Source organism: Prionailurus bengalensis, chromosome E1 (genome assembly GCF_016509475.1).
Source record: "Prionailurus bengalensis isolate Pbe53 chromosome E1, Fcat_Pben_1.1_paternal_pri, whole genome shotgun sequence".
NCBI classification, from domain to species: Eukaryota; Metazoa; Chordata; class Mammalia; order Carnivora; family Felidae; genus Prionailurus; species Prionailurus bengalensis.
Genome location: NC_057347.1, coordinates 55,909,315 through 55,936,650, shown reverse-complemented (window position 1 = coordinate 55,936,650; position 27,336 = coordinate 55,909,315). Strand labels below are relative to the sequence as shown.

General features: G+C 46.0%; 1 protein-coding gene and 1 long non-coding RNA gene across 3 annotated transcripts in view; one reads left to right on the top strand and one right to left on the bottom strand.

Moving 5' to 3' along the window:
* The first annotated feature begins 627 nt into the window (after nt 1-627).
* PRPSAP1 (phosphoribosyl pyrophosphate synthetase associated protein 1) overlaps nt 628-27,336 on the top strand; it is a 29,304-nt gene continuing 2,595 nt past the window's right edge. Inside the window, exons 1-7 of one of the 2 annotated variants that reach the window (XM_043585641.1) lie at nt 628-1,330; nt 5,912-5,964; nt 9,035-9,101; nt 16,048-16,220; nt 17,560-17,675; nt 18,130-18,185; nt 18,970-19,115. In XM_043585641.1, the coding sequence (XP_043441576.1) occupies nt 1,161-1,330; nt 5,912-5,964; nt 9,035-9,101; nt 16,048-16,220; nt 17,560-17,675; nt 18,130-18,185; nt 18,970-19,115 (781 nt within the window). In that variant the 5' untranslated portion in view covers nt 628-1,160. Of the gene's footprint in view, nt 1,331-5,911; nt 5,965-9,034; nt 9,102-15,433; nt 15,814-16,047; nt 16,221-17,559; nt 17,676-18,129; nt 18,186-18,969; nt 19,116-27,336 lie in introns of those variants that run through there. The other variant, XM_043585642.1, reaches the window with a different exon arrangement.
* LOC122486119 lies at nt 7,189-12,805 on the bottom strand. Its single transcript, XR_006298017.1, has 2 exons — nt 12,555-12,805; nt 7,189-7,398 (listed from the first exon to the last, which is right to left on the bottom strand). It is a non-coding gene; the product is annotated as an uncharacterized LOC122486119 (long non-coding RNA).

Sequence of the window (27,336 nt, the reverse complement as noted above, 5' to 3'; positions counted from 1 at the left end):
GCGGAGTCCCTAAGAGACATTTTCAGAAGCTGGTACTGTGCGTGTGAGAAGCACTCCACCTGCCTCCCTCCCTAGTCTTGGGGCAGCTGGTAACCAGCGACTCAAAGCCTTCGATTTTCACTTTTCTTCTCGGATGTTACTCAACATGTACTGATGGTCTGCATCTGGAACCCACAGCACTGCCCTAGACCCTGGGCAATCCCAAGCGCTAAGTGACTCACGATCTTGCCCAAAGAGCGTTTACATCCTAGCTGGGAATTCACAACGGTAAATCAAAACACAAGCAACTATGCATGGTTCCGTCCACGGTACAGTCCGGGGGGCGGAGGGTGGCTGAGTGTGATTGAGGTGATCTGGCGAGACTCCGCGGAGCCGATGCTACACGGGGTAGGTCTTTGAGGGACCGGAGCACGTGGGAGAGGAGGAAGAAGGGCTTTGGCGCTTGAGGGCAAAGCAATAATTGGCAGGCGTAGCTTTGACCCGCTCAGGGAACTTTGCCTTAAATGCAGATACGAGGCTAGGGTCCGTTTGGGGAATAAAGATCAGGCTCCGGGACACACACCACCTCGGGGGCGTTTCAGCACTGCCCGCGACCGGCGGAAAACAACCCCGCCCTCCGCTTTTCAAATCAATCCCAGCTGGGCGCTCTGGCTGTGTTAGCATAGAGGCGCGCAGCTAGATGGTCACCCTCCTCGGACGCAGACATTTTGGATCCTGGCAGAAGAGCTGGAAACGGCGGGGACCACTACCAAGTCAGGCCGCACCGCCCCGGAATGTGAGCGCAAAAGAGCTCCCGTGGGAGCGACAAAGGCAAGCGGCGGGGCGATCCGCGAGCCTCCTCTCGGCTGAACAAGCTTTCAAAGAGTTGCCCACCGCCCTGCCCTCATCTGAGATGGCGGCTCCGCGGGCGCTCTAGCCGGCGCCTCTCCAATTCCCAGAGGGGGCGGCGGCCTCGCCACTGGCTCTGAGGCGGCTGCAACGCCGGTCGCCACGAGCGTGGGTTCTGCCCCAGCCCTTGGTGGCCTCGCGTACGTGGACGTGGGGGGTCTCGGGCCTCTCCCCTTCCCCAGCCGGATCCCCGGCCTCGCGGCCGCCTCAGCCGCAGCCGCTCCGGGCGCCGCCCCGCGCCGGCCGGCTGTAACCGCGCCTCGGGCCGGACGATGCCCAAGAAGCTGCTGCTGCTGCCCCCGCTCTCGGCGTCCTCGACTCTCCGCGCCCCGCGAGCCAGCCCCGCCGCCCGCCCGGCCATGAACGCCGCCCGCACCGGCTACCGGGTCTTCTCGGCCAACTCCACGGCCGCCTGCACCGAGCTGGCCAAGCGCATAACCGAGTAAGGGGGCGGGGCGGGGCCCCGGGCCGTGGCGGGGGCGTCCCGCCGCCCCTTCCCCTCGGCGCCGCCCTGCACCCGGGCCGCGGAGCCGCGGGCCCGCCTGTTCCGGGCCGGACCGACCCTTGCGGGTGGCCATTCCGCACCCGAGACGCGATCGGCGGACTCTGACTTCTGCCCGCGCCGGCTGCGCGGCACCGCTCGCCCCACTCCCACTTCCCGGGCAGGGGCGAGGCTGCCGTCGCCCCGCAGGCAGGGCCCGGAGGGGGACCCTGGGTGCGGCCCCCTGCCCCACAGTGGGAGCTGACCTCGGAGCCGGGTCATCGGCACTCCCCGGTCTCCTCGGTGGGCCCGAGGCCCGCAGGTCCCCGGGCTATAACACGCTGACCCGGCGATGGGGGGCGCTGCGCCCGGAAGGGGGGCTGCGCGGGGGCGGGGGGCGGCGGGAGGGCCTTGCAGGTGGCAGGCGCCGGGTGCACCAACCCTAGCCGCGGTGGCGGAGAGAGCAGCGAGGACAGGACAACTCCAGGGGAGCAGATTTGTCAGAGTTGCTGATAGAAATAAGTCTAACCGTATTTTCTTAAGTCAGCTTTGGATTCGAGCAGTCATTTGAAGGGAGCTCTTTGCCCTTCCGTGTGTTTTTAACCCAAGGAAGCCTGTGATCTCAAGTGGCTTCTGGGGTCTGACAGCTCTGAGATGTCTTTCCCCAGACTTGCCACTTACTAACCCTGGGGCACTGGGCAAGAGACTTGATTTTCCTGAATTCCATTGGTAAGATAGGGACGGTGCTGTTATCTACCGGGCAGGAACATCGTGAGCAGGAACAAAATAATGTAGATAAAGCTTGTAGCTGAGCAGAGGCTCACAGTGGCCCCCGGAATAATAACTCTTTTCTAGTTGGCTCTTGGAGAGTCCCAGAGCTCTAATGCAAGGGAAGAGCCTTAGGAACCCTTTCCAGATAAACTTGTTACAAACCTAAGGCATAAAAATGAATAGCTTGCTTTTTAACGTTTCAAGTCATTTTTATATCTTGAAACAGTTTTGCATTAGAGTTTCTGTGGATTTTTCAGAGTTGATGAATAATCGCAAGGATATGGTTTTGGATTCTAGATGGAAATGTCCAAGGGAAACTTCAGTCCTATTTTCTCAGCAATGCCTATTTTTTGTTTTCGGTTGGGGGTTTTAAGTGAGATTAGAAGAGTAAATCCTTTTGTAATCTACTACCTAGTTTCTGTTTCTAACCCCTGATAAATGTTGGCTTTTTGAGGCCAACTAAAATGCTAACTTTAAATATAAAGCTCATGTTTGTTTTGGGTCAGATTCACCACAGTGACCTTGCTGAGAGAAAGCAGATGGAGGAGGGCACATTTAAAAGGTCAATGGTTTTGCTTTTTTCTTTTAATGATAGGTTCTTCTCTGCCTTGTTCCAGAAATATTTAAAGATTTTAATTTTATTTATTTATTTAAAAAAAAATTTTTTTTTTTCAACGTTTATTTATTTTTGGGACAGAGAGAGACAGAGCATGAACGGGGGAGGGGCAGAGAGAGAGGGAGACACAGAATCGGAAACAGGCTCCAGGCTCTGAGCCATCAGCCCAGAGCCCGACGCGGGGCTCGAACTCACGGACTGTGAGATCGTGACCTGGCCGAAGTCGGACGCTTAACCGACTGCGCCACCCAGGCGCCCCAAAGATTTTAATTTTAATGTAATCACTACCCCCAACGTGGGTCTCAACCTCACGACCCCAGTTGGGATCAAGAGTCCCATGCTCTTTGGACTGAGCCAGCCAGGAGCCCCCAGAAATGTTTTATTTTTATTTTTTTATTAAAAAAAATTTTTTTTAGTGGTTATATTTATTTTTGAGACAGAGACAGACAGAACATGAGTGGGGGAGGGGCAGAGAGAGAGGAAGACAGAATCCAAAGCAGGCTCCAGGCTCTGAGCTGTCAGCACAGAGCCCCACGCGGGGCTCGAACTCGTCAACTACGAGATCATGACCTGAGCCGAAGTCGGACGCTCAATCGACTGAGACACCCAGGCACCCCCAGAAATGTTTTAAATTACTGTAAATAATATTTGTAAATACTTCCTTTATCTGTTTCATATGTTGAGTTTCTGAGTAAGACTTTATTTGAAAAAAGGCTTTTACCACTGAGCAGAGTGTGAAGGTCCCTGACGTTAGGATATTTTATTTCCATGCCTGCTTTTGGATCTGAACTTCCAAGCAGGGATTTTCAAACACTTTTGGTTATACACTTGAATCAGTAGAAAAGTTAGGTGTGCTGGATTCCCAGGATGTGTGTATGTTACATACGTGTTATAATTAACCCCCTTCATCTAGCTTCAATTTAACAACTTTTTGTTAGTCTCATTTCATTTACTTTACCTATCTCTCACTTTTTGGGGGGCTAGATTCTTCTTCTTCTTTTTTTTTTTTTTTTAAACTAAGCTCTAGGGATGCCTGGGTGGCTCAGTCGGTTAAGCATCTGGCTCTCTATTTTGGCTCAGATAATAATCTCAGGGTTCATGAGTTCAAGTCCCACATCAGGCTCCATGCTGATGGTAGGGATCCTGCTTGGGATTCTCTCCCTCTATGCCCCTCCCCTGCTCCTGCACACATGCTCTCTCTGTCTCTCAAAATAAAGAAACTTAAAAATATATATATATATATATGTGAACTAAGCTCTATACCCAATGTGGGACTTGAACTCATGACCCAGAGGTCAAGAGTTGCTTGCTCTACCGACTGAGCCAGCCAGGTACCCCCCAAGGATTTTTTTTTTTAATTACAGTGAAATGTACGTAACTTAAAATGTACCATTTATTTAACCTTTTTTTGAAAATATTTTTAATGTTTATTCAATTTTTGAGAGAGAGATGGAGACAGAGTGCGAACAGGGGAGGGGCAGAGAGCAAGGGAGACACAGAGTCCAAAGAAGGCTCCAGGCTCTGAGCTGTCAGCCCCAACACCGGGCTTGAACCCACAAACCACGAGATCATGATGTGAACTGAGGTCAGACGCTTAACCAGCTGAGCCACCCCAGCACCACACCATTTAACCATTTTAAGCGTACAACTCAGTACAGCTCCGTAAATACATCTACGGTGTTGTGTGGCTGTCACCAGTATCCATTTCCAGAACTTTTTCATCATCCGGAACAGAAACTCCATACCCTTAAAATACTAACTCCCCGATCCCTTCCCTCCCAATCCCTGGTCATTTCTGTTCACCTTTCTGTGTCTGAATTTGCCTCTCCTAAGTACCTCTTATAAATGCAATCATGCAATATTTGTCTTTTTGTGTCTGACTTCTTTTCCTTAGAATCATTTTTTCAGGGTTCATCTATATTATAGCATGTATCAGAATTTCATTCCTTTTTAAGGCTGAATAATATCCTATTGTAGACTTGACTGGAATAATTCTATTTATTTACACTGTGCACAGTATTTGTTCGTTGTTTGCTTATCAAGAGAAACTATTTCATACCCCAATATCCGTGTTTCATAGTTAGGAAACCCAGGTCAGTGACAAACTTCCATGGAACCCAACCCGAAGAAGTTCTTTACATTCCAAAAGCACTTTGCACCCCGAGAGGCACCAGCCTTCTTCACCTCAGAATCTCTCAGGGAATCATAATTTCTGTAGAAATTTACCTATGCCTTCTTTCTTGGTTCCGCCGCAGCAACCTGGAGAGAAGGCTGCAGCCCGCTAGGATATAAGAATCCTCCACAGTCTAAACTCTCAGACACTTGGCCAGAAGGCCTCGCATCTGACGTGTCCTCAAAGCACCAGAAAGCCACAACCTCCTCTACCCAGCGGCCTTCCTCGCTGTCCTGCGTGCGCGGCTGGAGTATTTCTAAACAGATTCCCCCCTCACATCGTAGCATTTCACTCACTAAAGTGGTAATGCTACCTGATAACCAGGAAAACCTATGACGGGGCACCTGACTGGCTCAGTCAGTGGAGCGTGTAATTCTTGATCTTGGGGCTGTGAGCTTGAACCCCACAGAGGGTATAGAGATTACATAAAAATCTTTTTTTAAAAAAAAGCAAAACCTATGACATCATTAATTCCTTAATATCATTTAGTATCAAGCCCTTGTTCATAGTTCCCTCCCCTGTGTCAAAAATGGCTTTTTGTGCCTAGTTTATTCTAATCAGGATCCCAAGCAACATTCACACTGCATCTGGTTAGTGGCACTGAAGTCTATTCGCTTTTGGCCATTGCATTTACCTGTGACTTGTGGTTTTGGAATCGGTGTCGGTAGCCACGCATCTGTTTTGGAATGGTTTTCCAAGACCGTTATTCAGAAAACAATGAACTAGACATTAAACTTTGGCTGTGGATCCCCCCCCTCCCCAGTAGAGCAGCGTGTTACAAAATGGTGGGCCCTTGAAACTGCTTGTGGAACAGTGGAGGGTGTGTGGTTCTTAAAGCATTAAACTTTCTGAACTTTTCTGGGTTTGGGGGAAAGAATGCTAGTCTAGTTATTTTAGCCTTTTTGTTAAATATACACATAGGAACTGAAGTTTTTTTTTTTTTAAAGAGCTTATTGCCTTTACCTCCCCTCCCCCCCCATAGGCGTCTTGGTGCGGAATTGGGGAAATCTGTGGTCTATCAAGAGACCAATGGAGGTAAGTGAAAATGATTTCTTAAACATCCTTTGTTCTCTAAACTGTTTAGTCAACTGACATGGGTTTTTTTTTTTTTTAATGTTTATTTATTTTTGAGAGAGAGCAAGAGGGGGAAGAACAGAGGGAGAGAGAGAGAATTCCAAGCGGGCTTCATGCTTCAGTGCAGAGTCTGACATGGGGCTTGAACTCAGGAAACAGGAGATCATGACTTGAGCCAAATTCAATCGTTGGTCTATTTTTTTTTTTTTTCCTTTTTTAGGAAGAAAGAGCACGTGTAAGTGGGGGAGGAGCAGAGAGAGGAAAACAGATTGCTAAGCAGGCCCCACACTGTCAGCACAGAGCCCGACGTGGGGCTTGAACTTACGAACCGTGAGATCGTGACCTATGTTGGACACTTAACTGAGCCACCCAGGAGCCCTTCAACTGACATGTTTTTAAAAGGCTGATACTATTCCCGTGTAACATGAAAACATTTTTCTTTAAGATCATTCACTACTTGCCTCTAAATCTTTCTTTCTTTGTTCTCTTTCTTAAAGTCTCCTTCCCCTGTTTCCAGGATAATGTGACTGTCTTGTCATTTCACAGTGAAAAAAGGAGAGATGTAAAGAATATGTTTTCTCTTCTATATTGGGCTCCGTTTGCTAAATGCCCTTTACATCTGTGTCTCCTTATGTCATCAAATGGCACCTAGAGCAATCTGGTACCAGGTAGTAATGACTTTTTAAAAAAACCAGCTTTGACGTCCGACTTCGGCTCAGGTCATGATCTCACGCGGTTTGTGAGTTTGAGCCCCACGTCGGTCTGCACAGAGCCTGGAGCCTGCTTTGGATTCTGCCTCCTTCTCTCTCTGCCCCTCCCCACTTGTGTTGTGTCTCTCTGCCTCTCAAAAATGAATAAATGTAAAAAAAACAAAATTAAAAAACAAACCAGGGGCGCCTGGGTGGCTCAGTCGGTTGAGCGTCTAACTTCAGCTCAGGTCATGATTTCACTGTTCGAGAGTTCGAGCCCCGTATCAGGCTCTGTGCTGATGGCTCAGAGCCTGGAGCCTGCTTCGGATTCTGTGTCTCCCTCTCTCTCTGCCCCTCCCCTACTTGTGCTCTGTCTCTCTCTCTCTGTCTCTCAGAAATAAATAAATGTAAAAAAAATTTTTTTTAAATAAATAAATAAATAAATAAATAAATAAATAAATAAATAAAAATAAAAATAAAAAACAAACCAAACAAACCCAGCTTTGAGTTCTTTCAGCCTAAATTTTTTTCTCAGCTCTCTTGTAGACTCTCATCCTGGGTTGGTAACCCACTTTTGCTGCCCTCTGAGTTTCCGTGGAAAATTGTGACATTAAATGATAATGCTTCAAAGCACTTTGTCGTCCGTGTCCTAGGAGTGCTGCATCGTAAATCTAGTGGGGCTGTGTACTTCAGGCTGTACAATGCCCTGTGAAGACAAGTTAACGTAAAATAATTTGGAACTGGGGCGCCTGGGGGGCTCAGTTGGTTAAACGTCTGACTTCGGCTCAGGTCGTGATCTCACAGTTCAAGCCCAGCATCGGGCTCTGTGCTGACAGCTGGGAGCCTGGAGCCTGCTTCGGATTCCGTGTCTCCCTCTCTCTCTGCTCTCCTCCACTCGTTCTCTGTCTCTCAAATATGAATAAATTAAAAAAAATAGTTTGGAACTATTTTTGCAAAGTTGAAAGCTTAGGTTTATGATTCTTGCTTCCTTTTTTCTTTCTAAGGTAGAACTATCTGTGGTGTAAGTAGCTTGAGGAGGTAAATTACTAAGACCTAGTGATGTTCAGGCATCTAAAAAAGGAAGGTATTTGAAAAAGGAAAGGTGATTTAGTGGCCGGTTTAGTGGGAAACACATGTGCCCAAAATGTTGTAAGTTCCATGTGCGGTATAATTAACCCCCAGATATCCTTCATCCCGCTTCCACACTTAGAAACTTGTTTTTTTTTAAGTTTATTAATTTATTTTGAGAGAGAGAGAACAAGTGGGGAAGGGGCAGAGAGAGAGGGAGAGACAGAATCCTAAGCAGGCTTCGCACTATCAGCGCAGAACCTGACGTGGGGCTCGAACTCATGAACTGTGATATCATGACCTGAGCTGAGATCAAGAGTCACTGCGCCCCTTAGTCACTTTTTTTAAAAGTTTTATTTATTTAAGTCATCTCAATGCCCCACGTGGGGCTCAAACTCACGACCCTGAAGTCAAGCGTCGCGCGCTCGACTGCGCCAGCCAGGCGCCCCCGCACTTAGTAACTTTCTACTTGGTGACTTTAAAAAAAACTTCATCTACCGTCAAGACAAGTTAGGAGATACTGGTATTCAAAAACCTAAAGCTGAAAGCAGATAGACGAGCTAGTCTGTTTAGCAGTGACAATTTTAATTTATGGTGATGGCATCTGGAGAGCTCCTGAGGTGAAGCACCTGAGGACGAGAAGGTGGTTTAACCAACCCCACTCTTCGCTCTCCGGGCCTTTTTATTTTGCTGTTGTTGTTGTTTTTAAGTAGGCTCCATGTTCAACATGGGGCTCGAACTCTCGACCCTGAGATCAAGAGCCGCGTGTTCTACCTACTGAGCCAGCTGGGCGCCCCATCTCTTGGTCTCTTTCTGTCACATTAGCCTGAAAAGTCTCCCAGCCTTTGGCGTTGCCTTGTCTCTCCTGGATCAGTCCTCGTCTACTTGGCCCAGGTCTTCCACTTTGGGGACCTCAGGACAGGGCCTGAGGCCTCCGCATTTGTGGGAAGAAGGCAGTTAACCTTTGACCTCTTTACTTTTCCCCAGGCTTCCTGTCTTTATTTCGGTGATGGGTTTGCTATTTTGGACCCCGAGATTTTATGTGGATCTGTTTGTGTTACTTTTTTGCCTTTTAGCGTATTTTTGTGCTTTTTTCCCTTCAGCTTCACTATTTTTATATGGATGCTTGTCATTCCGAGATCTCTTGCAGAATTATTTTGGTGCGCTAGGTGAAGTGTTGATTTAGATTTCATCCTGACTCCGTCCATGTGCTGCCCAATTAGTGCATCACGAAGTGCTTTCCCTAAACTATTGGACTTTTTTTTATTTTTCAGAAACAAGAGTTGAAATAAAAGAATCTGTTCGTGGCCAAGATATTTTCATTATACAAACAATACCCAGGTAAGATTAGCATTAGAGGTAAGATTTCCTCTAAAAATCTTAGCGATAGAGTTCTGTTATCATAGAAGCAACAATTCCGTTTTCTTTTTTTTTTCTTTAATGTTTATTTATTTTTGACAGACAGAGAGAGACAGAGCATGAGCAGGGGAGGGGCAGAGAGAGAGGGGGGGAGAGCGGGCTGAGCCACCCAGGCGCTCCGAAAAGCTTTTTGTTGTTAAATCCGATGCATGGCCCCTGCCGATGTGTACCTCGATGTGTACCTCGATGTGTACCTCGCAAGACAGTTTTTGCACTTTTTTTTTTTTTTTTGGCATAGTGGCCCATTTCAAGCTGCTCTGGTGTAGATGGTATCTGTGTATGTCTCTGGAAAGTGCAGACCTTCCTGTCTTGGTTTATTGAGATTCCTGAGACTGTGGTCGTCGTAAGAATGGCACTCAGGGCGCCTGGGTGGCTCCGTCGGTTAAGCACCCAACTTCGGCTCAGGTCATGATCTCACAGCTTGATTCTGTGTCTTCCTCTCTGTCTCTCTCTCTCTCTCTGCTCCTCTCCCACTCATGCTCTGTCTCTCTTTCAAAATTAAATAAACATTAAAAAAAAAGATGAGAACGGCACTGGAGGCCATCGGGGTGAGGCTCTTACATGTATCTTCTTTAAGCCTTCACCCAAATCCCACATGGAAGCTACTTTTAGCCTCAGTGAAAATGTGACTTGTAATAAGAAATATATATTTGGGGGCGCCTCGCTGGCTCAGTTGGTAGAGCATGCAACTCTTGATCTCGGTTAGGGTTGTAAGTTCGAGCCCCAGGGTGTAGAGATCACTTAAAAATAAAATCTTAAAAAAAAAAAAAGATATGTGTGTGCGTGTGTGTGTGTGTGTGTGTGTGTGTGTGTGTGTGTGTATATATTTGGTCTTCCTTTCCCAGTGCTGAGCTCCTAAAACCTAAAACCTGTGGAATTTCCTAAGCGATAAGAGCAATAAAGGTGTCTTTTGTTATTCATAGCAAGCCCCTTACAGCCACTCCTGAGCTGACGTTATTGAGATGGTTTTGGGGAAGCTTCTAGATAACCACTAGAGGGGGGCTCCTGGGGAAGTCAGCAGAGGATAGAGGGTGGGAACTTTCAGCCCTTCCCTCCCCCACGGGGTGAATCTGTCCTCAGAAGCCTGTGCCCGAGTGCCTGCAGCACATACCCTGCCTGGACATCTTGTGTTTCTGGTATTTCCATAGGAAGATTCCAAGAAATGGAATTGCTGGGTGTAAACATCCATGCCTCTAGTATTGGTAGATAAGGCGGCTCTGATAGATACTTTGATAGTAACTTTGCCCACTAGTCCTCCGGCAATTTTGGTTTTGTACTGGTTTCCTCCCGGTCCTGGCACTCTTTTTGCCTCGTGCTTTTGTTCGATGCTGCACCTTAGAGATGAGGGGGAGGGGGCACCTGGGTGGTTCAGGCGGTTGACCTGACTTTGGCTCAGGTCATGATCTCACTATTTGTGGGTTCGAGCCCTGCATCCGGATTTGCAATGACAGCTCGGAGCCTGGAGCCTGTTTCAGATTCTTTGTCTCTCTCTCTGCCCCTCCTCCGCTCATTCTCTCTCTCTCTCTCTCTCTCTCTCTCTCTCTCTCTCTCTGTCTCTCTCTTCCCCTCTCCCTCTTTCAAAAATAAATATTAAAAAAAAATTTTTTTTAAATGAGGGGAAGACCTGAGGTTCTTGTCTGGGGGCGAAATGCGGGAGCGTGGGAGCTCTGTCACCCGTGAGGCTGCCCTCTGGTGTGCTCGCCAGGGGAGACTAATGTCATCACCCCTGTTGGTGGTGCTGCTGACCAATAGCCCCGGAGGTGGGGCTCACCTTCCAAACCCCCCCTCCAGAGCCCGCAGCATATTCCCTTTGCTCCAGTAATCGCACGTTTTTTATTGTTGAGGGTGGATTCCATTTTTTGGAAATGGCAAAAAGCCTTTCTGAATGAAGTGATTATGTTGCATGATTTAAAAAAAAATTTTTTTTTAATGTTTATTTTTGAGAGGGAGAGAGAGAGCGGGGAAGGGACAGAGAGAGACGGAGACACAGAATCCGAAGCAGGCTCCAGGCTCTGAGCTGTCAGCACAGAGCCCGATGCGGGGCTCGAACCCACAAACCATGAGATCATGGCCTGAGCTGAAGTCAGACGCTTAACCGACTGAGCCACCCGGGCACCGCTATGTTGCATGATTTAAATGTCTTGATACTTGATGTGGAGAACAAAGGCGAAAGAAAAAAAAATTGAACTTCCTCACAACTTACAGCTCAGTGACAGGTATTTAGAGACACGCAGAGTGACCTTCCTCAGGGAGCTTAGCTGCCTCCACGTTAATACTTTGCTAGAGGCAAGAGGCAGTCTTAGCTTGACGTTCGTCCAACCTCCAGGATCCTATAAAAAATCCCTTTGGAAACTTCCTTTATCTCTAACTGCCCCCTCCCAGCCCCAAGATACAGACTAGCAGTCATTCTCCAAGCATTTGGCCTACTGATAGACATCTGCAGGGTCTCGTGACTACGGTTTTACTGGAGGAAATGACCTCTTCCTCATAAGAGCTAGCCCCTCAAGGTCCTGGACACCTTGCTGCCATATTCCTTCGAGACTCAACGCTGTCCCTGACCCCCCTCCCAACTTGAAAGTATATGATCAGCCACTCCTCACAACCCCGGTGCAGTGCTTTCTGCCCACAGGTCCTGTCCCCGTGCTTTCATAAAACAGCCTTTTTTGCACTGAAGACGTCTCAAGAATTCTTTTTTTTTTTTTTTTTTTAATTTTTTTTTTCAACATTTATTTATTTTTGGGACAGAGAGAGACAGAGCATGAACGGGGGAGGGGCAGAGAGAGAGGGAGACACAGAATCGGAAACATGCTCCAGGCTCTGAGCCATCAGCCCAGAGCCCGACGCGGGGCTCGAACTCACGGACCGCAAGATCGTGACCTGGCTGAAGTCGGACGCTCAACCGACTGCGCCACCCAGGCGCCCCACAAGAATTCTTTCTTGACCGTTCGCTCCCGAACCCCAACATTTCACATCAGTACTCCAGGAGCTTCCAAACATACTGAGCGAGGGAAGGAAGTAAAATGGATGTGAAGCTTACAGAGTGTTTTTTGAAGCACAATTTCCGTGTTTATGTTACAAGGCCTAGTGTGTTGATGTAATATAAGAAGAGTCATTAAAAGAACATTTACGGGGCGCCTGGGTGGCTCAGTTGGTTGGGTGTCTCACTGTCGGTTTCAGCTCAGGTCACGGTCTCACGGTTTTGTGAGTTCGAGCCCCGCATTGGGCTCTGTGCTGACGGTGCAGAGCCTGCTTGGGATTCTCCCTCTGTCTCTCTCTCTCTCTCTCTCTCTTTGCCCCTCCCCTGCTCACCCTGGCTTTGTCTCTCTCTAAAAAGAAATAAACTTTAAAAACTAAAAAAGAGAAGAACATTTATACCTTATTTGCTTCAGATGATTAAGTCGCGGGGTCGGAGGTGGGGTAAATCCCACCCCGTGGCCATGTTGTCACTCCTTCCATCTATGGCGTCGGCCTGTCATTGCGGTCCTGCGCAGTTCGACCGGCGTATACAGACCACGTCTGCTTCCTCGTGTCTCATTTATCTTTGTTTATCGAAACCGGCAGAGCAACAAGGGTCGAATTTAATATAGGATGTGATTATCTTAGGGGAAAGAAAAACGAGTCAGTTGGTAAACAATTAAGATTGTCCTACTTAGATACGAAGACCACGAAAACTAGCCAGGATGTACTTGGAACAGTCTTAGGGAACAGATAAACAAAGCAGAGGCTGCCAGCCAGCTTCTCTTCACCCTGCTAGCCCACAGATTAACTGCCTGCTGTCCGGTTTGCCTAGTGTCCCGCAGGGAACGGGGAGAGCCAGTGTGACAGAGGCTCCTTTGTTGCTTTCCTGACCGAACGGGCGGGGCATGGGAGGCTTTCCTCAGCTTCGGGCCGGCGGATGTTGAATCCCTTGGCATAGGTCAATAGGAAGAGGAAAAAGTAGAAAATGAAATCCCACGGCAGAAATTAGTAATTCGTGAAAGGGAAGTTTTGCTGAAATCCAGGCTCTTTGAAAATTGTTCATTTTGTTATGTTAACATCTTACTATCTGGGCGGGCCTTGAGGTGTGCTGCCCAAACCTCACTGCATCCTACGGTTGTGTGTTGTGTGTTATAAATGCTATTACAAAGCCAGCTAACAGCCCAGCCACCTGGGCAGATACTCTTTCAGAATCTGTTAACTTCAGCTCTTAACCATATTGCTGACATTGAGGTCTGATGGAAGAAACCACAGCCGGCGGAACTTTTGCAACACCGCACAGTATCACGCCTGGAAGGTTAAGAAAGCTCTAATTGTATTTCCAACATTGTCAAGCAGTCTGTATGCGGAAGAGGACTTTGGCTGTAGTAGATGTGATGCCTGGTGTTTAGTCTAGATGTGGACGCCTGAGTTATTTACACGCTGTCCTCCAGGTACTGTGTAACCTTCCAGCTTAACATTCAGAGCCCACGAGGCACCAGTTCAGGTGATCCAGTGGGGGAAGAGCAGCTCTCCCCTCTGGAATGAAGTCTAAAATTCTGGGAGGGGAGGGGCACCTGGGTGGCTCAGTCGGTTAAGCGGTTAAGCGTCCGACTTCGGCTCAGGTCATGATCTCATGGTTCGTGAGTTCAGGCCCCATGTCAGGCTCTGGGCTGACAGCTCGGAGCTTGGAGCCTGCTTCACATTCTGTGTCCCTCTCTCTCTGCCCCTTCCCTGCTCATGCTCTGTCTCTCTCTCTCTCAAAAATAAATAAACATTAAAAAAAAATAAATAAAAATAAATAAAAATAAATAAAAATAAATAAAAGTCTGGGAGGGGGAACATGGAGTTAGACGTGCCCCCTCTTGGGACACGTGATTACCACGAGGGTGATCCAGTGTGGGCCTCTGGCATTTTCTTCCCCTGTGGTCAGCCCCATTTGCCATTTTAACTCCCCACCTAACAGTGCCTGATTCCTGTTGCCCAATAAATATTTGTTGAATATGTGAATGAACTAACATTGACCAGGTCTAACGAATTCCGAAGTACCTTGAAAGTGTTTGGTAAATGTTTTGTCCTGATTATTGCCAAAAGATTGTGTGTCCTCTAACCTTGTGATGCCCGACTTGGGACAGTATTAGTTTGGGAGCATGAGAAGGAAGAATGTTCCAGTTTATTTCAGAGGAAGGAAATAACTGGAAAATACCGTAACCTGTCAGCAGTCCGGAAGGAAGGTCAGAGTTGTCTCAAAATTGAGCCCTGAGTCAATTATACCCACGCTCTGGGAGAAATGCTTGTGTGACCGAACCCTGAAATATTTACGAAAAATCCAAATTACAAAGGTGAGGTCGGAAGTTCTAGAAGTTGAATGTGGAAGTAAACGCTGTCGGAGCACAGGGATGTCTTTGCAGCGTGTCACTCCCAGATGCACCGAGGACCGATGCCCTCAGAGAGAGGGACACACACGAATTCAGAGACTGAGAGGAACTGGCCCGACCGCCCTTCAGGCTAGAAAGCAATCTCCATGATGAGTATCTTATTCAACGAAGTCGGTACCGTGTTGATGGCAGGCTTTCCGTTTTGCTGTAAATGAGGGCGTCGCTGCTGTGTATCAGACAGTTCAAGAACTGACCCCCAGAGGGCCGGCTGCGCACATGGATAGAAACTAAGACGTGGGAAATGATCCTCTTTCCCAGGAAGGCAAGGGAGATACGCTCCTGACTCCAGAGAGAGGGTGTTTGACGATTCTTGAATAATCCAAGGACCATTGGAAGAACATCCTGAAGGATTTCAAGCCTCTCACCTCTTTTTTTTTTCTTTTTTGTGAACAGGGGAGAGTAGTCTTACTGGGTTATGAGGGCAGAGTACCTCCCCCCAGCCATTGAACTCACTCTGCTAGCCCAGTGTGTTCCAAGCTACAGCTAAGGAGGCATCCGCCAGGCCTCTCCCCAAGGGCAGAGTCTTCGGCCCAGTCTCCTGCCCAGTGGGCCCTGTCTCAGATTCTCTGGGAACTCGCCTCCACGAAACTCAGGGAGGACCCTGTCGGGGCCGCTTTTGGCTTCCAGTCTCAGACCTTCCCACGTGACCTGGAGTGGAATGACACAAGGGACTCAGCTCGGAGCTTCCCTCTGCCCTAAGATTTTCACCTCTTTTGTGTGTGTGTGTGTGTGTGTGTGTGTGTGTGTGTGTGTGTGTGTTTGGTTGGTTGGTTTTGGGTTTTTTGATTCTCACCTATTTTAAGGGCAGAGCCCTTCTTGGGCGCCATCAGCCTTGGCGAAGAGTAGCAATCCACATTCATTAAAATTGAAAGTAGCCTTTCCTTTGAATATCTTTCAGATTCATACTTCTTTCTTTGTCTCTCTCTGAGTAACCTCTGTTGGGAATCTGTGTACTTGAGAAAAAAGGGATGAGATTTTTGAGAACTTAGTTCCAAGACCTCCCCATCCTCCGCCCTACCCGCTACCCCTGGAAGAACAAACAGACCAAATCCTTCCTGGCGATGGCAGCTACATAGCAGGACAGTGGGCCTCCCCCCTTGGCGTTCGCAGGACGCAGGGGCTGAGTCCCCCGTGCCTGGGATGGTGCCCGTGGGTGTTGCTTAACTCTGGCCACCAGCAGTTGACGTCTGCCTCACATGCCACCCCAGTGATGGCATCACTGACAGAAGAGCCAGGCGTAGGTGAGTGTGGGTAGCTGTGCTATGGATTTACCTAACCACAGATGCCAACCACAGCTGCAAAGATCTAACAGCCTTTCCCCTGTAGTCACAAGGCGCCATCATAAGCTGGGTGACGATAAAAATGCCTGTGACGCCCATCTTGGTGGCCCGTGTGCCAGCGCTGACGTTCAGATCTCTTTTAGGGGTTAGTAAATGAAACTCCCCCCCACCAAATACAAACTTTACCTGTTTCAGAGATGTGAATACCGCCGTGATGGAGTTACTGATCATGGCTTATGCGCTGAAGACGGCCTGTGCCAGGAACATCATCGGCGTCATCCCCTACTTCCCCTACAGCAAGCAGAGCAAGATGAGGAAGAGGGGCTCCATTGTGTGCAAGCTCCTGGCGTCCATGCTGGCGAAAGCAGGTGAGTGTGGCCGCGGACCTTGGGGTGCTCATTTAGGACTCTTCCTGCTTGAGAGTAGTCCCTCCCTCAGAGCTAATTCGGGACCGGTTTTAAGTGTTGCTCACTAATTACTTTCTTCTGTTCCCTTTTGATAGTTCTGGTTAGGGATATGTGAGCTTAGGTGTAAATTCTCATCTTTTTCTTTTCTCTTTGCCTTACTTGAGTGCGACGTCGTCTCTTCTCTAACCTTGGGCTTTTCCGTCATCTGTCACTTCTTTTCATTTCATCTGACCATGAAAACTTTAGCTGTGATCTTGGCATCCGTAGGGGATCTTTTGAGCTCCAGGTCTAGGTTTTATGTATGTGCCTCGGTTAGCTAAATGCTGTTCATGTGCATAATATTAAAACCAGGTTTTTCTTTTGCTACTTCTCCAGTTTATATAATGCTCTTTTTTTCCCCCCTCCCTGATTGTCTCTCTGTCTAGCAGCTCGTTCTTAATTGCTTTCATTCTGTGTTTTTGTAGTGGTAATATGCTTTCTGGCCTACGAATCAAATGTAAAAACACTTTCTAGTTACTGGGATTTTTGCCTGGCGTGTTTACTTAAAAACTCTAATATATATTTGAGTCCTGAGAAAAAACATTTGAATTCCATTCTCTAAAAATGTGTAATGTTTTGGGGAGGAACAAGAAATACTGCCCTAGAAGTTTTGCAGTGACCTTTGGCCATTTGTAATGTTTTTACACGTGTACCTTTTTTCGATCAGCACTGTTGACTGTAAGAGTGTATCTTGTTTTTCTAGAATACTTCTTGACCCATTCTTATGTGACATTTAGAACTTGTTCCAAACTCCAATGTCTTATCTTTGTGTTACATGAGTTTTTCTTCTAATAGGTATGTTACTTTGGATTTGTTTTCTTATTCCTTCTGCTTCAGCCACAGGCCTTTTAACATTTCTTCCTAGACTCTTTAGTCAAGGCCTTACTATCTTTTTTTTTACACCCATTACTTCTCTAGTATTTATTAATCCCATATTCATATCTTTGCTTCTGTCTGGTTTTTCTTCATTTTCGGGACCAAGCTAGTTATGATAGTAAAGGAGAGCACTTTTTCTCTGCTTTAGCGCTCTTTGTCTATGTGGAAGGCATAGGCTCTTTCACATGAGGCTTGACCCATTGTTTAGTCCATTCAATTTTGTTAAGGTCGCAAATAAAGTCTCTGTAGCTTATGGTGTTTGTTCGCAATCCGCTCCCTGCTTTCAGCCTTCGGTTAGGGAACAGGAGTGGGCGTCTAGTTTGTGGCCACTGTAGCCAGTAACTTGTAGGGGTGAACTTTGTAATTGTTTGTTTTAAAATTTCAGGTTTAACTCACATTATCACTATGGATCTTCATCAAAAGGAAATACAAGGCTTTTTCAGCTTTCCTGTGGACAACCTTAGAGCCTCACCTTTCCTGCTTCAGTATATCCAGGAAGAAGTGAGGAGCACGAGCAAACACCCCATTTTCCTCAAAAGAGACCCTATGTAGTTTTTCTCTGGTATCAGATTTCAATATGGAAGGGCACATCGAATGATCTTTCCCTTAAGTCTTCATGCCTCAGGCAGCCGGATAGGGTCAGCATAGAGGCGAGGAGGATCATATTTTGTAAAGCCATTAAAAATAGATTTCCTTCTAAGTATATTTAGCAATTTACCTATGTTTTCTTAAATGAAGGTGTTAAGAATTAATTATTTAGCTTCTTGATGTAGCAGTACTTTGGCAATGATGTTCATTGATAAGTGTTAAAAGAATTTTAAATGTGTAAATGAAATCCTAGCGTATCCGATTGCTAGTATGGGTCACTGTTAGGAGAGGAAAAAGTGTCATGCCAGCATCCAGGTGTTATTTTTGATAACTTTCCAGTATTTTCTTATTTTTCCCCCAAATCTAGATCCCAAATTACAGGAATGCAGTCATTGTAGCGAAGTCTCCTGATGCGGCCAAAAGGTAAAGAAGCTAGACGTTTGTAAAAATTCCTTTTGGGTGCTTCTGAGTCAGAATGAGCTGTTTTGGAATCTAGGGTCTGTCATAATGTGTCCCGGAAAGGCTCGTTGGCTTGAGTGCACGTCCCCCACCCCCCTTCCCATTATTGTCTTGTCCCCACCACAGCTTTGTCTCTAGTCTCCCAACAATACAGATCAGTCTCTGAATTACTCCGTTTTCCTGGGGGAGAAAAGGAAGTTCTTCCTTTCAGGTTCTCAGGAAAAGGAAAACAAAGGGATATGAGCATTTTTCAGGCAGTGGGGTTTTTTTGTTTTTGTTTTTTTTAATGTTTTACTTATTTTTGAGAGAGAGAGACAGAGTGCGAGGAGGGGAGGGGCAGAGAGAGAGAGGGAGAGAGAGAATCTGAAGCGGGCTCTAGGCTCTGAGCTGTCAGCACAGAGCCTGATGCAGGGCTCGAACCCATGAACCATGAGCTCATGACCTGAGCCGAAGTCATACGCTTATCTGACTGAGCCACCCAAGCGCCCCTAGGAGTGTTACAATATTGGACAAAGGGTAGAACCAGAATTATCCAGAATCAGATGCTGGCCCACATGTCAATTCCTGGGCCTCTTGAGGCACTTAACGTTCTGGTCTAGGCCTCAGTAAGGCCTCTGATTTGTATAAATAATTCCTGTGTGTCCCTAAAAGCCCGAGTGATGTTTTCGTTTTATGATAAATAGAGTAATGAGATAGTGACACTTGGGTTTTCTTCCCGTGAATTTTGCTGCTTCCTTCTTTCTCTTAGGGCGCAGTCATATGCGGAGAGACTCCGTCTGGGGTTGGCTGTAATCCACGGAGAAGCCCAGTGTACAGAGTTGGACATGGATGACGGTCGTCATTCTCCCCCGATGGTCAAAAATGCCACCGTCCACCCGGGCCTGGAGTTGCCGTGTAAGATTAGCTCTGTGTTTTTATTTCGCTTGTAAATGGAAGAAAGTTGGGAGTAGTGTGACTGGCTAGGAGTTAATACGTGTATGGATGTATGCTATCTTGGTATTTCCAGTAATTGAATGGTATTGCATTGATTTCCCGTTTGGTAAAAGGAGATTGTGTTACATTCACAGACCATGTGAGGACAATGGAACTAATCTGGGTGGCACTTAGCATTCAGAGAGTGTGGAATAATTTTAGCTCTAATGAAAATGCTGTATGTGTAATGGTGCGAAATCTTACGCTTCTATACTTTGGTCAGGTCGACAGTAGCAGCCACTGATCATGCACTAGTCTTTGGCGATCCAGGTAACTTTTAGCACTTGTTTTAGTAATATAGCCCTTCGACCTGATACTTGACTAACTTGCTATTAATTAGTCCAACAGTGTGGAGGCTATTTCTTTCCATGGATTTTGAGTGGTAATGACCGGCATCCTATACTATAATATATAATATACTTTTTAGAGGGAGAAGATTCTTTCTTTTTTTTAAGTTTACTTATTTATTTTGAGACAGAGAGAGAGAAAGAGCGCAGAGGAGGAGCAGAGAAAGAGAGAGGGAGAGAGCAAATCCCGAGCAGACTCCGTGCTGACAGCGCGGAGCCTGACGCGGGGCTCCAACCCGCAAATGGTGAGATCATGATCTGAGCTGAAATCAAGAGTCGGATGCTCAACTATCTGATCCACCCAGGCACCCCAAAGATTTTTTTTTTTTTTTCAAATCTGCATCTATTTGCCATGCCTCAGAAACATGCAGAGGTTAATAGAGTGGGAAAATATCAGAATGGTTATACCCCAGGTTACTTAGACTCCTGTCAAAGGTGTAAACTGATTTTTTTCCCCAATCGAATTTCCATTGCTTTGTTTTCAACTTTGGAGGTTTCTGTATAAGACAAACAAGCAATATACTCTGTCAATTTAAATTCTTGGTACCGTAGCATTTTACTTTATTTGAAGGTTTCATAATGAAAGTCCTTGACTAGGCAATACATTGATAATACTTCAAAATTCAAAAAGTATAAAATTCTTTCCAGTAAAAAAAACTTTCCTACCCCACTCCCCTGTCTTCCTCCTAGATTTTTCTCTTTCCTCCCCAGCTGCTCTGACCTGCAGATAGTTGGCTTCTTATATCCGTTTAGAGACTATATGTATCTCATGTTCTTTCATTTTCACATAGTGGTAATATATCACATTGCTCCGTCCCTTCCCTATCAGTCTATACAGATCTCTCGGTCTTTGACAGTTTCGTGGTGCCCCGTTTCCTGGGTATACCATAATTTATTGAATCGGTCCCCTGTTGTCGAACATGTAGAGTTTTCCCAGGCTTTGGTTATGAAAAACAAAGCGCCAGTGATAATAAACATCTTTTGCGCTCTTATTATGTGTCAAGAGATATTCGAAGCCCTTTAGTAGATCTCCAGATGTGGTCTTCACACGACCTTGTGAAAGTGCTTGTGTTGTCCCTTAGTCTGCCAGTGAGGAAACGGAGACCCGGCACGGAGCTGGCGGAGCCAGGGTTTGGAGTGAAGCAGCGGGATCCAGGATCCATATTTCAGCTTTTTATTTTGAACAAACTGCAGTCTTAGAGAAAAGTTGAAGGAATAATACAGAATTCCTCTCTACTCTTGACTCAGAGCCCCAGATTTAACATTTATGTACATACTCTTTTTTTCTGAAGCATATGAGAGGGATTTACAGACACAGCGCCCCTGTATTCCTAAATGCGTCAGTACCTATTTCATAAAAACAGATATTCTCTTAGGTAACCACTGTGCAGTTATCAGACTCAGGAAACTGACATTGTTACAATACTATTACCTAATCGGCAGACCTTACTCATATTTTACCAGTTGTCCCACCAGGATCCTTTAGAGTGAAGGGAAATCATTTCTTTCTGGCCCAGAACCCAGTATAAGATCATACATCGGACTTAGTTGACGTTTCTCTTTAGTCTTCTTTAATCTGCAATGGCTCCTCTGTTCTTGGTCTCTTATGACCTTGACGCTTTTGAAGAGTACAGGCCAGTTCTATAGAATATCCCTTCACTGGGGCTTGTGTATTTCTTCACATTAGGTTGAATCAGTTACTATGACTGTTGTCACATGGTGATGTTTCCAACTCCCCTTCTGCCCTGTTCGTTCCTTCACTTATATCGGGATGGATTCGTGGAATCTTACTTTGTTCAGCATGTTCTCTAATCCATCGCTACTATTTATTGTAATGCTCAAATTGTCTTAGACTTGGCCAAAGAGGACGCCTTCGAGCCACCTCCCGCGTTCTTTTGACGCATCCGTATCATTTTTTGATACTTCCGTACTGTCTGGTACAACTAGACGCTCCATGTTTATCGTGTACTCTCTTAGCCCTGGAATCAACCGTCCTAACAAGGAGCCCCGATTCCTTTAGTGGAAAGTGGTATTTACTAGCCAAGATTTGGGTCACATTACTGACTAACCTTGACTTCTGTTCTTTCTTGAGTGACCGAATGTACTTACAGGATGAAGACTGGCAAACAAAATGCTGGGTCAAAGGTTATTTTGATAGATGTTGCCAAATTATCGTAGTATTTTCTATGTTGGTGTGAAGCAGTGTGTTCCTTCATCCACATGCAGGTGTGTTCACATGACCACTTTTTATAGTTGCCGTGGGATCATTTTTGATTTCTTCTTACAGATTTAGCCAAGGGGATGCTTTAAAAAAAAAAAAAAAATGCTAGTTTTGTATGTGTAATTGTACCTTCCAAATTAAATATGCTTTATATGTCCGTTATGCTTCCGGTATGTCTTAAGGGCTTACTTAATGGTATTGAGGATGACGATGCTGGACTGCTAGGACCAGAGTCTTCGCAGTTTTTAGGCAGACGAACTATTCTATCTTTCCGGAACCCGTTCTTTCAGACCAGCGGTAGTTCTCACCCAGAGCGGTTCCGCCGCTCCCATGATATTTCACAGGGTCCGGAGGCCTTTCCGGTTGTCTCGACCGCGAAGGAGGGCGGGTACCACCGGCGTCTTGTTGAGCAGATGCCAGAGAAGCTGCTAAACATCCTTGCGGTACAACATGAGAGCTACCTAGCCCAGAATGCCAGGAGCGCCGAGCCTGAGGAACCGTGTTGTAGAGTCATTTATTAAAAGTGAAGTCTTAGAGGGGCGCCTGGGCGGCTCAGTCGGTTAAGCGGCCGACTTCGGCTCAGGTCACGATCTCACGGTTCGTGGGTTCGAGCCCCGGGTCGGGCTCTGTGCTGACGGCTCGGAGCCTGGAGCCTGCTTTGGATTCTGTGTCTCCCTCTCGCGCTCCACCCCTCCCCTGCTCACTCTGTTTCTCTCTCTCTCTCTCTCTCTCTCTCAAAAATAAACTTTAAAAAACAAGTGAAGTCGTATAAATTTTTCTGTTTTATAAGGTAGAGTTGAATCCGTCCTGATGGCAAGGGCATCTAATGAACTTGAAAGGATTGTAGGCCAGTGGTTCTGCGAAAGACGGCTCTGTGTTTGCCACACTGGTGAAAATTAAAGAGTTTGGATCACAAAAAGGAGAGAACGTCTCCTTTTCTGGCTTGGTTTTCCTGGGTTGTTAATTTTACAAGTGAAGATGTGGTTTTCACCACTAAAGTGAAAACAGACATGCGCCTCAATTAAATGTAAGTTTTGACTTGTTTGCGTGTGGACGGAGTCGTGAGCTTGAAAATAACCTCAGTTCTGGTTCTACTGGAGACCTTTATTTCTTAGATCTCTTTTTACTGTCAGTCTGTTGATAAAGTTTGACCTTCCATTGAACTAAAAATAGAACAAGATCAAACTGCATAAGGAATGAGTAATTCCTCTTGGTTCTTTCTTGCTCTATATTTCAAGAGAGGAAGTTTTGGTTAATTGACTCTGGGGAAAGAGTAAAAGAGTATGTGAAATTTAAGGATGGTTATAAACGTGGCTTGCAAAATGCTAATTTTAAAAGCAAAAGATAGGGGCGCCTGGGTGGCACAGTCGGTTAAGCGGCCGACTTCAGCCAGGTCACGATCTCACGGACCATGAGTTCGAGCCCCGCGTCAGGCTCTGGGCTGATGGCTCAGAGCCTGGAGCCTGTTTCCGATTCTGTGTCTCCCTCTCTCTCTGCCCCTCCCCCGTTCATGCTTTGTCTCTCTCTGTCCCAAAAATAAAAAATAAACGTTGAAAAAACAAACAAAAAAAAAATTAAAAAAAAAAAAATAAATAAAAAGAAAAAAATAAAATAAAATAAAAGCAAAAGATAATTTCCTACTTTCTTCGTATTGAGGTCATTTGATAAATTGACATTTTCACTGCAGTGAGTTGATACAGTTTTAATAGTGATTTCTGGCCACAAGTGATGGTGCACAATTCATTTTATTCTTTAAAAAAAATTTTAAGGGGCGCCTGGGTGGCGCAGTCGGTTAAGCGTCCGACTTCAGCTCAGGTCACGATCTCGCGGTCCGTGAGTTCGAGCCCCGCGTCAGGCTCTGGGCTGATGGCTCAGAGCCTGGGGCCTGTTTCCGATTCTGTGTCTCCCTCTCTCTCTGCCCCTCCCCCGTTCATGCTCTGTCTCTCTCTGTCCCAAAAATAAATAAAAAACGTTGAAAAAAAAATTAAAAAAATAAAATAAAATAAATTTTAATACTTTAAAAAAAATGTTTATTTACTTTGAGAGAGAGAGACAGAGAGAGAGAGAGAGACAGCATGAGCCAGGGAGGGACAGAGAGAGAAAGAGAATCCCAAGTAGGCTCCATGCTGTCAGCGCAGAGCCCGACGCGGGGTCCGACCCCACGAACCGTGAGATCCTGACCAAGGCCTAAATCAAGAGTTGGACTTAACTGAACTACCCAGGTACCCTGCAGTTCATCTTATCCTTAAACAGATTGGGTTTTGTTGGAGAAAATGAGGCAAGAGAACAGAATCTTAAACGGTAGTTTTAGCATCTTTTACCCTTAAACTTCAGTACATACAGAAAATGTCTGAAAATTTTTACTGAAAATTTTGAATTTTCAGTGTTTTATTTTTGGGGCAAGCTGTTAGGAAATTTGGGTTTGTGAGGTGCTGTTCATTTCCCTTGACTCTATACTAAAGTCTCTGTTTTTTGGTAGCGACCATATCATATGTTCAGTTTTATCCGGATCTCAAACCCAGTTAAGAGCAGGGAATGAGCCTACCAGGAGGGATGTTTGCTTTTCAAAAGAAAAAAAAGCCTTTTAAGCCTCCATCCTATAGCCATGCCTGGTTTTCAAACGGATAGAAGTTTTTTGGGAGAAGCAGAATTACAGAAAAGTAAACAGGAGTACTGTGACATGTTTTCTGCATCAAACTTGAGCTGAGTTTGTATTGGCCTTGGGTGAGGGACACTGGCTTGCAATTCTTTTTTCACAGAGGAAGATGGTCAAGAACAGGGACCACATCTCTCTAAGAAGTGGGTAGGCCAACACAACCACCTACTCACGTGGTCTAATTTAAAGACAGAGCTTAGGGAAGCCTTTCCTAATGTCGGTGGCTTATTTTCTCCCTCTTTTAGGTGCTATGTATATGCAGAGCCTTTTTAACTGCCCGGATTCAAAAAAATTGCCCTCGTTTCTGGGATGGGAAATCAGGAAATGTTGGTTGAAATTGGCCAGTAAAATAGTGCTGGATTTCGGCTTGGCCGATTGCTGGTAGGTAGAGAGGCACGCCTGTTCTTTGAGGGTCGCCGTACCTGTAGAGAGGAATCCATTAAAATGGACTGTTTGCTGATAATTACTAACCTATAGGACTACCTTGAGTTTTATTCTTGTGTCCCTCTCCCCCTCCTGGTTTAATATTTCAGAATAACGAAAGGCTTTAAAAAGTAGACTACTTAGCCTGTTCTTCTGAAATTTGTTTTTTCTTTCTTCTGTTTGCTCACTTTCTTTTGAGGGTGAATTCTTGTTTCCCTTTTCTACCCCATAGTTAGGTTTGTATACTGATGGGCCTTCCCACGTGTAAATTGTCCAGTGAGATAAGAAGCCTCTCCTTTAAGGACCAGTCAAATCAGGAAGAGATGATGGAGTCATGGGTATTGTCCTCAAGTTCCTAATTTTCAGGAAACTGATGATGTCAATAGGCCAGTTATCTGATAATAATCTGATAATAAGGTTACATTGTCCAAATAAAGTCACTTTGGAAGACAGTGAAGCAAAGCTGGCTCTCTTATCTGGCACCTTTACCAGTTTCGTTTTCTACAGAGTGGGATTGAGTTTACATTTCTGTATCAGTCTCAGCTAGAGTCAGATATTTCTGGCTTGCGTGGCATCACAGCGTGGCTTCTCCTGTCGATAAGATCTTCCTCGCTCTTTCGCTCTGTCCTTAGACCTGTGCTGTCTGAAGACTTCTTAGTGGCTGTTGGTGACGTGTAGCTCTTAAGCTCTTGAAACATGGCCAGTGCTATTTATGGACACTGCACACCAAATATCAAAGACTTAGTATAAAAAAAAAAGCAAAACATCCCTTATTTATTTATTTATTTATTTATTTATTTATTTATTTATTGCATATCTGTTACATATTGAAATGATAATATCTTGGATATACTGGGTAAAATAAAATCTATTAATTTTATTTAAAAAAAAATTTTTTTTTCAACATTTATTTATTTTTGGGACAGAGAGAGACAGAGCATGAACGGGGGAGGGTCAGAGAGAGAGAGGGAGACACAGAATCGGAAACAGGCTCCAGGCTTCGAGCCGTCAGCCCAGAGCCTGACGTGGGGCTCGAACTCACGGGCCGCAAGATCGTGACCTGGCTGAAGTCTGACGCTTAACCGACTGCGCCACCCAGGTGCCCCTAAAATCTATTATTTTTACTTTTCTTTTCTTTTTTTAAGATTTTATTTTAGGGGCACCTGGGTGGCTCAGCGGGTTGAACGTCTGACTCTTGATTTCAGCTCAGGTCACGATCTCACGGCTCAGTAGTTTGAGCCCCACCTCGGGCTCTGTGCTGTCAGTGTAGAACTTGCTTCAGATCCTGTCTCCCTCTGTCTCTGCTCCTCCCCTGCTTGTGCTCTCTCTCAAAAATAAATGAACATTTTGGGGTGTCTGGGTGGCTCAGTCGGTTAAGCAGCTGACCTTGGCTCAGGTCATGATCTGATGGTTCGTGGGTTCAAGCCCTACATCGGGCTCTCTGCTGTCAGCACGGAGCCTGCCTCGGATCCTCTGTCCCCTCTTCTCTCTGTCCCTCCCCTGCTTGTGCTCGCTCTCTGTCTCTCTCAATAATAAATAAACTTTAAAAGAATAAATTTTAAAAAATAAACATTTAAGGGCGCCTGGGTGGCTCAGTCGGTTAAGCGTCCGACTTCAGCTCAGGTCACCATCTCACGGTCCGTGAGTTCGAGCCCCGCGTCGGGCTCTGGGCTGATGGCTCAGAGCCTGGAGCCTGCTTCCGATTCTGTGTCTCCCTCTCTCTCTGCCCCTCCCCCATTCGTGCTCTGTCTCTCTCAGTCTCAAAAATAAATAAACGTTAAAAAAATTAAAAAAAAATAATAAACATTTAGGGGCGCCTGGGTGGCTCAGTCGGTTAAGCGTCCGACTTCGGCTCAGGTCATGATCTCACGGTCCGTGGGTTCAAGCCCCACATCGGGCTCTGGGCTGACAGCTCAGAGCCTGGAGCCTGTTTCAGATTCTGTGTCTCCCTCTCTCTCTGCCCCTCCCCTGTTCACGCTCTGTCTCTCTCTGTCTCAAAAATTAATAAACGTTAAAAAAAAATTAAAAAAAAATAAACATTTAAAAAAACGTAGTCAATGGTAATCTTAAAAAAAAAGATTTTATTATTTTTTAAAGATTTTATTTAAAGTTTATTTATTTTGAGAGCAAGAGAAAGCACAAGTCAGGGAGAGGCAAAGAGAGAGAATCCCAAGCAGGCTCTGCATTGTCAGCACGAAGTTGGACACTTGGATGTGGGGCTTGGATCCATGAACTGTGAGATCATGACCTCCGGAGTCAGACACTTAACCTGGCTGAGCCACTCAGGCGCCCCTGAAGATTTTAAGTAATCTCTGAGCCACCCAGTCGGTTAGGCGTCCACCTTCGGCTCAGGTCATGATCTCACAGTCTGTGGGTTCAAGTCCCGTGTCAGGCTCTTTGCTGACAGCTCAGAGCCTGGAACCTGCTTCGGATTCAGTGTCTCCCTCTCTCTCTGCCCCTCCCCACCCCCTTTCACACACACACACAAACATTAAA